The 15,220-nt window shown below is 34.1% G+C and overlaps 1 protein-coding gene across 1 annotated transcript; it reads left to right on the forward strand.

Annotated features, from left to right (window-relative positions):
* Window positions 1-1,504: 1,504 nt before the first annotated feature.
* LOC115953881 lies at window positions 1,505-3,729 on the forward strand. Its single transcript, XM_031071702.1, has 2 exons — window positions 1,505-1,774; window positions 3,277-3,729. The coding sequence occupies exons 1-2, from the start codon at window positions 1,588-1,590 to the stop codon at window positions 3,543-3,545; spliced, it is 456 nt and encodes a 151-aa protein (XP_030927562.1). The 5' UTR covers window positions 1,505-1,587; the 3' UTR covers window positions 3,546-3,729.
* Window positions 3,730-15,220: the final 11,491 nt, after the last annotated feature.

Genomic DNA, 15,220 nt, shown 5'->3' on the forward strand with positions numbered 1-15,220 from the left:
GCCACAGCAGGCACTATAAAAGGACCCTTGCCGAGCCCTGAAAAAAGGATCGAAAAATAGAGGGTATTCACGGAGTAAAAGAAAAACAAGAGAAAGAAAAGAAAAAAGATAAGAGAGAAAACAAAGGAAAGAAGAGAAAAAAAATTGAGGAAAAAAGAGAGATAATACAATGGGCATGCACCAGTAGGTCGGTTTCCCTCTCTCCCCTTTCAAATCCTGCTCTCTTCCAAAACGTAACAAGGATTCCTTTTGGGCAATAACCATTCAGGTCCGACTTCCTTAAAGTCATTAATCCCCACGACAGGATCTTTTTCTGGGAGATTATTTGCATTGAGAGGAGGCGTTCTCCCCTCTTTGGTTTTGCTTCGACGGACCAAACTTAAAACTTGATTTATGTCCATTCTTAATTAGTTCATATTATTTTCTTTCTCCTTTATTTTCTCTGTAAATGAAATTATCACGACTGTAATCATGTTTTATAAGTAGGGATTACTTGGTCATTTTATTTAAATAGTCAGAGTACTCTGTTTTGCTATTATTATATCTGTCTGCCGTAACTCATCTGAAACAGTTCTACTTGCCGTAAGCCTACTCCTGACAGACGAGGCATAATTTGTGCACAAACCGGCCCAAGTTGAGTTACAATTGGACCGGCCCCAACTCCCTTACTCAGAAACATTCGGGCCCATTACCGTAGGAGGCAGCCCAGCCCAACGCACAATACGCAAAAAAGACCCCTATAAATAGTACTAAAGAGTGAAATGAGACCTATAAATAGTAGTAAAAATAAGTTAAAAACTCTAATAAGTTGTGGGTTTCGTTACTTCCCAAACACACTCTTAATCTTACAAAGTCTAATTAAGTTCATTTGGCATTTGCGGTTCTCAAAAAAAGAAAAAGAAAAGTTCATTTGGCATTTGGACCTAAAATTTACGCGGGCTTCTAATGGCACCTAGAATGAAGATAGAGTGTGACCTTTACAGCTTGGGCTTTCAACCTAAGTAACCCAAACCAACTCCACAATATTAGTAGTTTAAAAAATATAAATGTATTTTAAATTTGTTAGTTTAAGTTCTTCTGAATTTTGCGATTTAGTTCAAATTCATTAATTTGATTTATTTTGCTATATCGATATTTAATTGATGAAATTGAACTATTAAACCAAAAATTTTAAATCATAATCATTTGGTGAATAACAAACTTAAATGGTTGAACTCATTTTTATTTTTATTAAGTATGACAAAATGACCCAATTCGACAACCCAACCTAACCTAAACCAATTTTTGCGAAGTTGGATAGGAGATTTCTCAACTCTACAATAGTCTAGATTGAATTAAAACTCGAAAAATATTACAAACCCGACCCAATTAAATCCGTACAAATGTGATTTTTTAAATAAATAAATAAATATAAAAACCCATACACACGTGCGGCACGCTTAAACGACGTGAACAAATGTGAGGCCAGCATTTGCACACATAGATAAGAGAAATATGTTCTATCTAAATAGAACCAAACTCCAGACACTTTTCGATTCAATACCATCATAGCATGCTCTTTTGTATCAGAATCTTAGTGGGATTCTAATGGATATTCAAGCTCGACTCGGAAGCATTACATCCCATACTTTCTGGTCCCCAAAACAAAAACCCATTTCGTGTTCTTCTTATTCTTCCTCTAATACCTACTCTCCTCTCGCTTTGTTCTGCTCCCAAAGGAATTTTCAACAACCTCAAAACAACGATAATAACAACAACAACAACAATGATAAAGGTACGACACCTTTTTTATTTTTTATTTTTTTTAGTACTTTTAAAACTTGGGTTTTGCTATTTCATATGTAGATTGCTGTACTAGAATGACTGAGATCGATGAAACTTATTATTGAGATGTTTTGGTTGCAAAGTAAGAGTAGTGCTTTAATGACCGTTAAAAGTTAATTGTTTTGTGGATAGTCCCAAACTAGAAAATGAAAGCTAGAGCCGCAGTTAGAGAAGTTATTACATAGTTAGTTCAAATGCCTATTTAATGAAATTCGAAGAATGCATTTGTAGCTCAATTGGCACCTCTTAATGTTGCCAATGGAGATTTCAAGGGGTTCAAATCCTCCATTGTTGTGATTATCTAATTATCAGGAAAAAAATAAATGAAGAAGAAGAAGAAGAATAGAAGGGAATGCGTTAGCAAAACAATGCAATACGTGTTGAGATGGCAATGTATTAATATGGGCTTGGAAAGGATACTGTGTCACAATCTTGAAGGATATCTTAACTATTACTACAACATAATATTCACTCGTATGCCTTAAAAAATTGTTCTTTCTAATTGTTGAGGTATTAGAAATATTGCTGATTTTCTTGGTGTTTTTTTCATTCCATTCTTCCAAGTTCTAAATTGGTATTAACTTGGGATTGGTTCTAAGTAAGATCTACTTCTCATTTTGACTAAGGTGTAATCACTTGTAATCTAAGCAAACATCACTAAAAAATATTTGACCTTGGAATCACAATTGCATGATATTGGTTCCTTTTGGGAATTCACGTGTGAAGAACTTGAGAAATCAATATAACATAATTGGACTCAAATCGATAAGTTTTGAGTTTTTGGGTTATGTGGTGTTGCTCCATCTTATATTAAGACCCTTTTATAGTTGGAGAGGGGACAATGTGCACGTGGTTCCCATGGATGGAAAATGGGAGCCCATGAATGACATGGGGTGAAGGAAAATAAAGCCCATAGGCAAGTAGGAGCTAGTAAGACTTGTTCATGGCTCATGGTCCAAAAGGCGAGAGTTTCTGAAACTCACAGCAGGCCAATAACTCACATGTGAGGGGGAGATTATTGGGTACTCATGTGTGAAGAACTTGATGAATTAATATACCATAATTGGACCCCTCTCTCTAAGGTGTTATCTCCCTAACAAGTTTATTGATATGACCTCAGATTGGTATAGGAAACTACCCATTCATCTTTATTGTAATTGGAATAGAGCACTGTAGCCTTGTAAGGGCATATATAACTCTAGCCAAATATCTATCTTCTAGCTCTCTGCCTGACCACTTGCTTTTACAATGAGTGATTGTTATGTTAAGAAATAATTAATTACCCTCTATTTTGGGTTTCACTTCATTAATTTGTGCGTGTGCATTTGTGCATTTGATACTTTATATATGTTTATGCCATTTTCATGAATGTGGCTTAACTAATTATATTGCTTGTCAACCACTGCCAAGACATTAGAATTCTTACCAATATTCTTTGTGCACATATCTCAGGTGATAAATTCTCTACAGACTGGGACAAGGCCTGGTCTAACTTTAAAAAGCAAGGGAAAAAGAATCTCTTCTCACAGTTTTCTCCTGACAAGTATGTCAGCTGGAACCCTACGCGCTCAAACTATCCACTATCTGAGGAAGTTGATCCCGTCAAGAGAGCAGAGAGGTCAAATCTCATGCTATGGACTAGTCCAAGGTTTACACTAGCAGGGGCCATTGTAATAGTCACATGTCTTTTGGTCTACACCATTCTTGCACCAATCAAGTGATTGTACTTGTATTGTGTTTTCCTCTCAGAAAGCATGTCTATCTTGTAGATCTGTGATGGATGTTTATAGAAGGAAATGGGCCTAGGAATTGAGAAATAAATATTCTGTAAATGCAATGACTTACTATTCTTACTGATGTTATGTAATCCAATTGTCCTTTATTTTCTAAGGCAGTGAGCTTTCATCTGCATTGCCATTGTGTATTTGGCTATCAATGATATTTCTGATACTGATGTGAAAAGGTATGCAATGCACATGCTCGCCAAACAATATACAGTGATACATGCAACAAATGGGCTTTTTTGGGGTGGGGGGTTTTGTAGCCCAATTTGAAAGTAGTTTCAGCAGGATATTACGTTTGGTTTGAGAACTAGGCTCCTTTTGATGTTGCTCTGGACTTGAATGAATTGTCATGCACTTTCTCAAGTTGGATCATTGTTTGTAAAGATGTTTATCTGGTATTGCGAGTTATTGTATTTTACTCCCCCACCCTTCTCTTTTCCTCTTGTCTAGAGCAGTCAAGTCAATGCTGAAAAGAAACGTGGACTGAAACTTATGAACCCAGTTCTGATGGGAAGGACCTAAAGTTCCTCTGTTCTTTATGCAGCATATTGTTTAGTTGCAGACAGTGAACCAGTATTAGGAAAACCGAACTGGGAGACAAGGAAGAAATAATAGTCCAAATTTTTAAGATTGATCTTGGTTGCAATGAAAATACTTCTCAAATAAGCCATCTGTAGCAAAGTAGTTTGAAGAGAACAAAGCATCTACTCTTTTGGCGAATTGAGACTTTTAATTTTTCAATACAATCCTTAGTTATTTTCCTCAGCCTCTAAAGTTTAAATGCACATTGCCTTTCGTTTTATATTCCACTCGGGATCTTGTTTGGTTTTTTATTCTGCTTGTGATCTTTGCTCTCTATAAATGTTTTTGCAGAACAATCTGGTGCGCGATGTGAAATCAAAGGTAGCAGCACTGCACCCTGCTACCATGCCAAGCCGCCATGGCAACAGAGAGAGGTCCACAGGCACAGCAACTCATGATGCTAAAATGAGGATAATGTGAGAGTTGGCCTTGAGCTAGTGAAGAACCCATGTTAAGTGGGCAACACAAGCATTGGCTTCTTGATGATTATGTCTTGGGGTTCAGCTGAAGGAAGTGATTGGACTGGGGTGCCCAGCCCAGCAGTCATCAATTTAGCTTGCCAATAGGTATGTAGCCTATGCAAACTAAGCGTTCCTCGTTTTGTGGCATGCGTTTTGTGCCCCTCCCATAATGGGTACAATTAGACCCCAAATATGGCTTTATCCTATTCAGTTTCCACCTTTTGTGCTCCTTCACCACAGGAAGACACCTGTTAGACACCTTTTGTGCTCCACAGGCACAGCAACTCATGATGCTAAAATGAGGATGATGTAAGAGTTGGCCTTAAGCTAGTGAAGAACCCATGTTAAGTGGGCAACACAAGCAATTGGTTTCTTGATGATTATGTATTGTGGTTCAGCTGAAGGAAGTGATGGGACTGGGGTGCCCAGCCCAGCAATCATCAATTTAGCTTGCCAATAAGTATGTAGCCTATGCAAAATAAGCGTTCCTTGATTATTGCATGCGTTTTGTGCCCCCCTCATAATGAGTACAATTAGACCCCAAATATGGTTTTATCCTATTCAGTTTCCACCTTTTTTACTCCTTCACCACAGGAAGACACCTGTTAGGTTTGTCTGCTTTTCCACTTCCAACACATGTACTTGTCCCTTTCATTTGGGGACAATAAAAATTGCATCTACAGGAAAACGAAGAGATCTACCTATATTTGACACGGCAGATAAATTCCAATATCTTAATATGCTGTGGTTTTCTATTCTATACCAGAGACCTTGACTTATCATTAGCTTTGTGTCGCTAAAAGCCAGCCATCACAATAGTTTTACCTTGTCTCGTTATTACATGTAGTTAGTTCAAATTAGTTATCTTGGATTAGGCCCAGATGCCAAATTGCAATGTAATCTTTATCTAGACATATAATTGTGTGAGTGTATGAAACAAGTGTGTACATGATCTAAAATAATCAACATAAGAGATATTCTGCGGCTGAGCATATCATTAGAAAATGTCAAAATTATTTACTCTGATCAACAGTAGAAGTAAATTTATTGCATGCTAATAAAGATTGTGTTATAGAATAGTAACTGAGGGGCCACCAGGATTGCCCTGAATCCATCTTATAGCTGTGAATCACTAGAGGAAGCAAGCGTCACAATACTACATTCAAATTGAAATATTAAAAGAATGAATAATAAACCTTGCTCGTGCAACATATTCTTTTTCGTCCATATTCTTAGCAACCAAACAGTAACAGTAAAATTGATCTTTTTCTACAGTAAACACTTCAACACTAGTGACCCAAGTACCAAGCAGGGCTCCCATATATATATCTGGCTCGTCACTCTCCCCTCTACACTCACTTTGTACCACACCAAAGCTAATTCATCCTTTTATTCTGTTTGAAAGTACAGATTCTTGTGGCTCTTGCTATTTGATAAAATGGCTGCAGCTAGTGGAACATCCAATCCTGTAAACAGAAAGCAGACCAGGCTTCCTCCAAAAAGAGGTCAGATTAAAGTTGGGATATTTTCCAAGTTTGTCAACATGGTAGTCAGAGTTGTGTCAAAAGCAAGAAGAGGGCAGGAGAGAAAGAAGAAGGTAGCACAGGAAACACAATCTCCACAGCCAGATGGCTCAAAGCACATGGCTCAGAAAGAGCATTGTGATATCTTGCTGAAATGAGCTCCAACAAGCATCGTCTCCCAACATTGCTTTGGGTTTTGCTGAATTCTATGCCTTTGCTGCACCATATGGCCTTTGCTGCACCATATGGCTGTAGCACACGAGTCTGTTTTGTGGGAATAGCCTTAAATTAATATTAGTACCTCTCTCTCTCTCTCTCTCTCTCTCTGTTAATATTTAAGCAATTGTTGCAAGGCTACTGAAATAACATTACAAGTCTCGTAAATTCTGGGTTGAACTGTTATTTTCTATATATTGCTTCTGCATAAACATCTCTCTTTAGTCTTTTCATACCTTTCTTAAGGCATTTAGGTTAGAAAGAATAATATTTGATGAAGCAGAAATCGTCAATCAAGTTGACTCGTCCAGATGAGCCAGCAACCTCGTCCCTATACCTGAAAATGTCGCACAAAGCCTTCTTTAGGTGGTCATCGGTGTGGTGCTTGCCAAAGAATCTCCGATGATAAAGTCAGCGTATGAAATTTTCAAGAGAGTATCAGAGATCAGAGTTATGACGTATTTTAGATTGTGTGTACCTTGTATTGGTTTTGTGGAGTGTTTATATATGGTTTCGTAGCCTCTAGCCGTTGTGGCTTTTATTGTGGCTTTAATGCCTCTCTTGGTAACGCTTTCATGCTCAGTAATGTAGGCTTTGATAGGCCTTCAACGGTTTATATAGTTGGTCTTATAACCGTCTACTACATTAAATGGCTTTCCTCCATTCGTCAGTGACGTGGAGATGTGGACAGAGATGTCTGATTAGTTTGTCTGAGCAAAAGGGTTCATCGGTCCCATCAATATTAGAGACTATTTTTTTCTATAATTTTTTTCACAACTTGCTAATTTTAGCAATTATAATTTAAATAACATAACTTTATAGGCTTATTGTTGACATTTTACGCAAGTTTTTTAACCATTAAAATGAGCTAATGAACAATTTGGAATTGCCATAACATTACAGCAGGTGGGCTGGCAGACCAAAAGTGTCTCTGCATATTTACGTACATGTAGGCTTTTCCAAGATAAAAATGCCTAAGTTCCTCTGTTTTCCAGTTAGATTCATGCTGTGTATGATGGCTAAATGTTGAATAGGAATCTTACAACATGTAGGCCAGTGCTTTTGTTTGGTGCTGGCTAGGCGTGTCAATTGACAATTTTTTTTTTTTTTTTTTTTGAATTGACAAAACGGTAGTATAGTTAAGTACAATCCCAATACTGTGATTAAATTCTGGAACTAAGTTGGGCAAAGTATATATTAATTTCTAGTCTGTTAAAAAGAAAAGCTAAATTACAAATTGCATCATCTAATTTTGTTTAAAGTTCAATTTAGCTCTCTAACTTCATTTATGTTCAATTCAATCCTCTAACCTTCAACTTTGTTCAATTCAATCTTCTAACTCTTTCAACTTTATTCAATTCAGTCCTCCTGTGTCAAAATTAAACCATTAAGAATGATCAAAATGACATGGTTTTATATTGAACAAAGTTAAAAGTTAACAACGCAATTTTAACAGAGTCTAATGAAATGACCAAATTGAACAAAATTGAAAGTTAGAGGATTAAATTAAATGAAAGTGAAGTTAAAGGACTGAATAAAATTTTAGGCAAAGTTAGAGGATTCAATATGTAATTTTGCAAAAAAAAAAAAAAAAAAAAAAAAAAAAAAAAAAAAGAAGCAAATTTTCACTGGTTCTTACAACGGAAGAAGTAAGCTTAAGGGGGGGAAAATCTGCAATCTGCATTTGAGTAATTTTTCTTTTATAAAGTGGTATTTTTCTAACTTCAAGTTACAATTCGATGCATATATAAATCATGTGCAGTTTAATTTCATCATGCAGGAGAGTTTACATTGGAATCTCATGAACAAGGTCCCCTCAACGTATAATATGCCCCCAAAAAAATAATAATAATAACATAACATAACATATAGTAGTTAAAATAAAAAAATTAAAAAAAAAAAACCATAAAGGCATAAACATTTTTTTGTTGTTGGATAAAGTTTCAACTTTCAACATATGATGTCAATTTATGATGACTGTGCTCTTTATGATGATATGATCAACCTTTATCAGGGGGTTATAAAGGTTGGTAAGTCTTTTTTGATGAATAGAAGTTGGTAAGTTGATCATGTCATCTAATAAAGCGACTTTGTTAATTATAATGACGAAATTCTCACCTCATTAAGGAGAATTTTATATCACATAGATAGAGAATAGCCAAAAAAAAAAAAAAGTTATATACAAAAGGAGGGGTGGCCATAAACGTTGGCATTCCACTTCCAAAAAACATAAAAATACGAAAGTAATTGGACCAAAAAAGTGCTACCTCAAAATTGCCAATATATGTACAGACTCATCGGTTTTCCTATAAAGATTTTTATTTATTTATAGAGTTTGTTAGTTTGATTGATCAGTTCTTAATTTGTTGATTGTCATTCAGTTTATTGGACTACTGTCATTATCATGAATTTATGTGGAGGACAGTTTACAAGTGCTGTCTACTTTCAGTAATATAAATCTTAGTGGTTGTCCCTTCAAGCTCACCCAGGTGATAAATTCAATGAACTTGGAAAAATTTGTTGTAAATCCCGTCGTTTCAAGTTATATCTACTGTAATAGTGGTCCATAAAATTTTAGAATATTTTATGAGTAGAGAGTAAAACAGTTTTGCAAATGCTACTGCATCGCGGCATCAATCCCTTACGAAAAAAAAAAAAAAAAAACTTGATAGCTTACTGTTTTAGTTGATTGGAAAAATAAAAAACTCAGAAAATAGAAATTATTCCGTTCACTTAATACTAATATATCTTAGTTTTCTCTCACATAAACATAAACCTTATAAACCTTATGTACAAAATCTACATATATTGTCCATCTTTTATGTGAGATGAATGTATAATATAGTGTATACATGGAATAATTTCAAAACAATTTGACCATTCTTTGCATTTAAAATAGATTTAAACTTTGAACCAATAAAAGGCTTTTAAAGAAAAAGAGTTGTTTCTGAGGATGTGGTGGGCAAAGGCCGAGGTTCAAATTTCTAAGATAAAGTTTTACATGTATATACACTTACACTTAGATTAAGTTAGAATAGAATTTCTATTTTGTATAAAAAATAAATAAATAAATAAATAAATAAAAAGTTGCACCTATTTTTAGTGCAGTAATCAATAACGCTACGGAGTACACTAACATTTTTTTTTATTTTTTTTTTTAAACTATAAACTTCACATTATTGAAGTGATCAATCATGAGTGATAGAGAAAAAGTAGTGAATCTATGAGTATCAATTGTGTATATCACTTATGGTCCACCACCTTCAACAATTATCAAATTTGTTGAAAAAAAAGTTATGACAGTAGTGTAGTAATTCAAAGGAAGAAAAGGAAAGAAAGATAGTAAAGTTACTTATTAATAAAGTACGACGGTCTCCTCCTAAATGTGTATTTTCAAACTTCTATCCAAACATCGCAATTTATTTTTGACACGCCATTTGTGTTAGGTAGATTATTTTGCACTATAAGTCATAGTACAGACTTTGAAGTTTTGAACTAGGATAATTGGCTTAGATATTTCAAACATATACAAAATGTTTTAATCCAACTATCTTTTCAAGTTCTACATGTATTAAAGTAATGTAAAAGAAAAATAAATCACACAAAAGTAAATAAATAAATAAAGAAAAGAAAAGAAAACATGATAAAATATAGAATCTAATCATGTTTCCTTGATATTGATAATTTCTTTCCCAAGTAAAATGACAAAAAAATTTATCAGAGAAGCTAAAAACTAATTTCACTACTAGTAAAGAAAATTCTGGGAGAGGAAAACTGTGTGGAAACCCCCTGATGATGGTTTTTTGAAGAATAATTTTGACGGTGCTATGTTTGGTGATCTAAATGAAGCGGGCATTGAAGTTGTTGTTCAAAACTAAAGGGGATGTGTTGGCACCTTTGTCAGAGAGGAATCCCATGCCATCTTCTGTGGTAATTTTGGAAACTGATGCATTTAGAAGAGTGGTCCAGCTTGTTCGTGAGATTGGCCTTCAAAACTCTGTTTTTGAGAAATCGACTAACGCTCTTTAGCATAGTAATTTGTTACATTCCTCATTTGGTCACTTAATTAACATTCTGTCTTCTGCTAGCTCGTTACAGAGCTTCTCTCTCTCTCTCTCTCTCTCTCTCACATAGACTTAGGTAAGGTAATGCTTTGGCTCATGTTATAACCTAGAGAACGTGACTTTCTTATTCTTTTCATTTGTTGGTTTGAATGGAATTTGTTCCTCTTGATCTTTATAGTTGTTATCTTCCTGATTTTCAAGTCAATGAATAAATTGTCGTCTTTCTCTCAAAAAAAAAATTACTATTAGTAAAATCTTTGAAATAATAGTAATAATTACCATATATATATATATATATATATTTTTTTTTTTTGGAGAAGGTAAGATAGCTATATTCAGTATTGAAATCATCCATCAGTACATGGTTAAAAACTGATGGAAGTTCCTCCATCCATACAAGTAAATCATGAGCTTCATTAGCTCTTTTAGCCAGAGACACCATTTCACTGGGGTTTAACTTGACTTAAACGATATCAACTCAATGCAGAAGTTAAGTTACATATTAGTTTCAACTTTCAAGGATGACATTGCCATAACATGGTTTGGTTCTTGCTTGGTTCTGAAAGTGCTTTGATGACTATTATATATAGGTTCTTATGACTGAAAATTATTTGTTTAATGAAATTTGACAAAATTTAACTACAAATTTTTTTTTAACCTAAGGCTACAATTTTACTCAATATCTTTTTATTGGAAGTGAATTTTGACAAATCCACTATTAGATTACATATTCTTCTTATATTCTCCATGCTTGCAAAATTTCTTGAAAATTAAATATCAATAGCTATGTCATCAATAAATTATTTAAATTGCAAATTTTTGTATTTTAAAATTATGTATAAAATATAAATTTATAGATCATATAGTAAATAATATCCGATTGACACAAAATTTGACATGTGTATTAAGAGTGAAGAGGATAAAATATGGCTTGACGGGCCTGATGTAATGGGTCTGACGGATCCAGTTCCACGGGCGAACAAGGAGCTGGTCCAACGCTCACTAAAGCCCATCGCTGGTAGATACAGTAAAAGCCCTGGATATAGAGTCCTTGCTGCTTACACCTGAGTCACCCTAGAATCCCAAAATAGAAATCCTAGTGCAAAGAGGATTCTAGAAAATACGCGTGCTGAAGGAAGATCTTTTCTACAAAGAAAGACCTTGCTCACCACAATTGGAAATATTCAAGTAGAGTCCTATAAGGAAAAGACTTCAACACCAAGGAAGAGAGGTCAACCTTCTACTACTATAAAAGCCTCAATACCCTCACAAATCAAGGTACGCATAATTTACCCTCTCTAGTACTCTAGAGTTGTGAGAATAATTCTAACTTAACTTTCGGAGGGTATTTGGCCGGCACCACACCGGTGCTCTATGTGAGGTCTATTATTTTGTTGTGCAAGTCTACTTTGAGTGTGCGAGCGCTGTGTGACCTATTGGTGATTTTTTCGGCATCATCAAAGAGCATAAAGAACATACAATTCAATGGTTAGATTTTGAAAATATATAATAATGTTTATTTTATTAAATAAAGTTGTAGTTTGAGGCTATAATTAATTTTCTAGCTAAACTTTGTTCATAATCTTTTACTACATAAGGTAAATAATATAGAAAATGCTGCACTATTATAGGTACTTTAGCATTTCTCTTTGGCAAATTGCAACCATCATTTTTTGGGCGAAAGAATTGCTAAATCAGTGTATAAGGCACTCAAAAATTAAAGAACATCTGGGACCACAAAGCATTCATGAAAGCCTTTATTATCAAATCAACCGTCCATCCCCAACATATTTTGAATTGACTTATCTTATCTAATACGATGTCCTTTACTAAGACATAATGATGTCTCACCAATAACACTTCCGCGGGGTGTGTGGCGGTAGGAGTTCTCATAGCGCTTCACATGATGTTTGGCAGGAATTGAGTGATTAGAGTTGTGGTGCTTCGACGAATGTGTTGTGCCCATAACGATAATTTCATCAAGGCTCCGATAGTACACATGGTATTGCCCTTATCGTTATGTGGCGTGAACTCAATGAATCCATACCGAAGATCTCATTTTTTATTTAGCCAAAAAAAAAAAAAAGTCTCAATAACATATGAAAATTTTATTACTTTTTATAAATAAGTTATACATGCATTCAGCATTTTCAAATTTATGATCTCACCCTCCATATTATTTTTATAAAAAGGAAAATATTTTATTTGAATTATAGTTCATTCACAACATATATGTAATGGTATTATTTCTGTCAGTTAAGATTGTAATGCTTTGAAAATTTTACATTAATTATTTGACGGCTGTGTCTATTGGTTCTTCAATGATCAGCCGTTGATTGAACCAACTGAATTATGTTAATTTTTCTTCTTCCTTGGAATACAGCAATTGCTAATGAGAAGCGTTGAAACTTATCCAGATGCGTTTTTTAATATATTCTGATATTCAAGCTTTGTTTTTGGAAGAAGAGAGAACCATGTTTCAAGCACAAGTCATTGATCACTTCAGAGATGGGTTCCTGAGCTTCTTTTGTTTCGATAAATTTCTTAATATCATATCTCAATATGATTTTACCTCCCCCACCCCAAGAAATTTTTTTTTTCTTCTTTTTTTAGACACTTAAAAGAAAAATGGATACCCAAAACTATGGGGAAATGGGAGGAGAAGGTAAGCTAAATGTACGAAAAATTTAAAGATAATTTAAAATATTCAATAATGTCACTGGGGTTTTATCTTGTCAATTGTCATCACCGCTCATTCAAATGGTAAGACTCTCAAAATATATTGAATTTATATGTCGAGTGATGGTAGTTATAATTGTACGTGCGTATGGAACACACATTGTAAAATCGTGTTTTGAAAACACGATTTCATCATTTCACATTTGTAATTGAAATGATGTTTTTAAAATGTGATTTAGCTTATACTGTGTAGGACAATGTACAGCAACCGAACCATACTTGGACCGGGGGGGTAATGGCCCCCCTAATTTTTTTAAAAAAAATATTATTATATATATATATATGTGTGTGTGTACTAATTTTAGCAATTTTGTTTTATAAAATTACATTTTGTTTTCCTTTAGCAATATCATTGATTCTTTTAAGAGTAATGCTATACTCACAAACTTTTTTATAACATTTTTACAATCTGTTGTGGTAGCAAATTCTTATTGGTCCGCATACGGGCACACTACTCACATCATTTTTTTATTTACCAATAATCACTTATTACATTAGTAATTTTTAAAAAAAACTTATAGCTCTAGCATTTTCCTCATTTTAATGACCATAAAAAAAAATTTATAGATTTAAAATCTAAAACAAAATATACAAGCTTAAAAAAAATAGCTCAACAACAAAAATTACTAGTAAAACTAAATTAATTAATTTTATTCAAAATAAATAACCCTGTCTTTTAAAAAATTCTAAACAAAAATATCTTTGTTCTTACCCACAAAAAAAAAATAAAAAAAATCTCAACAGCTAAAAAGTAGAATTAGAAGTTGAAACCATTATACACAACCAACAATAAAACTGTCCCCTTAACTTAAAGTTTTAACTCCGTTCCTGACAATGTATAAGTTAATGTGTGCAATAATAATTAACACTGTATCTCCGCCAACAGTCAAACATTGGTTGCATTACATACAACCTATTTATAAGATAATTCTCTTCAAACGAGGGGTCTATTCCTACTCATGTGAGCTCAATAGCTGTGTTTGTCTTACTCTTACGTGTATCAGACGCCACCACCACAATTTAATGTTATCATGTGAATCCTGATATCTTTTCAAAGAAATCTCAAAATACTTTCGCATAAAATAAAAAATAAAAAAGAAATCTCAAAACACAAATCCCCCGTACCACTACGAAATCAATTATGCATGCAGTACAGAGTCGTCCTTTAATGCCTGCTTTGCTTACATACGGCTGACATCCTGATGCACACGTATGCAAAGTTCTAAGACCATAAAAAATTATACATTTTTATCCCCACATAATGAGCCAGTAAGTTGTGAAGAGTAAGGGTATAAACTCACATAAATTGATAAATTTTTCTCCGCCACTCATAACTTGTCATATTATAAATTATGACAAAAATTGTGTAATTTTATATAGTCTATCATTGTTTTTGCCTTAAATTGAATCAACCATTTTGGTATTTTAATGTGAATTCCATAGTGGAATTAGGAATTTCGGCACGATTATTATAATCCCAACTCCCAAGTGGGCCAAGTCCTGAAGTACAATGTTAGGGTGAGAAGAAACACAAAGTAATGAAAATTTATCTTTGTTCCCTTAGTGGTTGCCTGATTGGATCTCTCTCAAGAGAGTTTATCCATTTCACACGGCTCATTTGGATTTAGATGCGTTAAAATGTTGGGTCTGTTTCTGATTCTTGTAGCCGACATTTGGATGCACACTTCAAGTCTTTTAGGCCTTTGTCCCCACTCGAATAAGCCCCGTCAATTTCTGGGTTAGACCCATTGGTCCCATATCCATATCACATCACACGTGCAATTCCTCTCTTTGTTAGGGTGATTTCCCCTTGCAATTATTTTGGTAGTGAGTAGGGACCAATATGATTCAAAGTCCTTTCATGTTTTTACTTGGGATTAAAGCCTAGAGGCCAATATAGGATCTAGATGAATTTTTATTTGTTTTCACATGGCAGTAAAATCATAACTTAATCTAAGTTGTCATTGGGTTTGTAAAACTCAATTATATTGTCTGATTTTTCAGTAAAGAAAATCTAGAATCTCTCT

The sequence above is a fragment of the Quercus lobata genome, chromosome 7 (assembly GCF_001633185.2).
Source record: "Quercus lobata isolate SW786 chromosome 7, ValleyOak3.0 Primary Assembly, whole genome shotgun sequence".
NCBI lineage: Eukaryota > Viridiplantae > Streptophyta > Magnoliopsida > Fagales > Fagaceae > Quercus > Quercus lobata.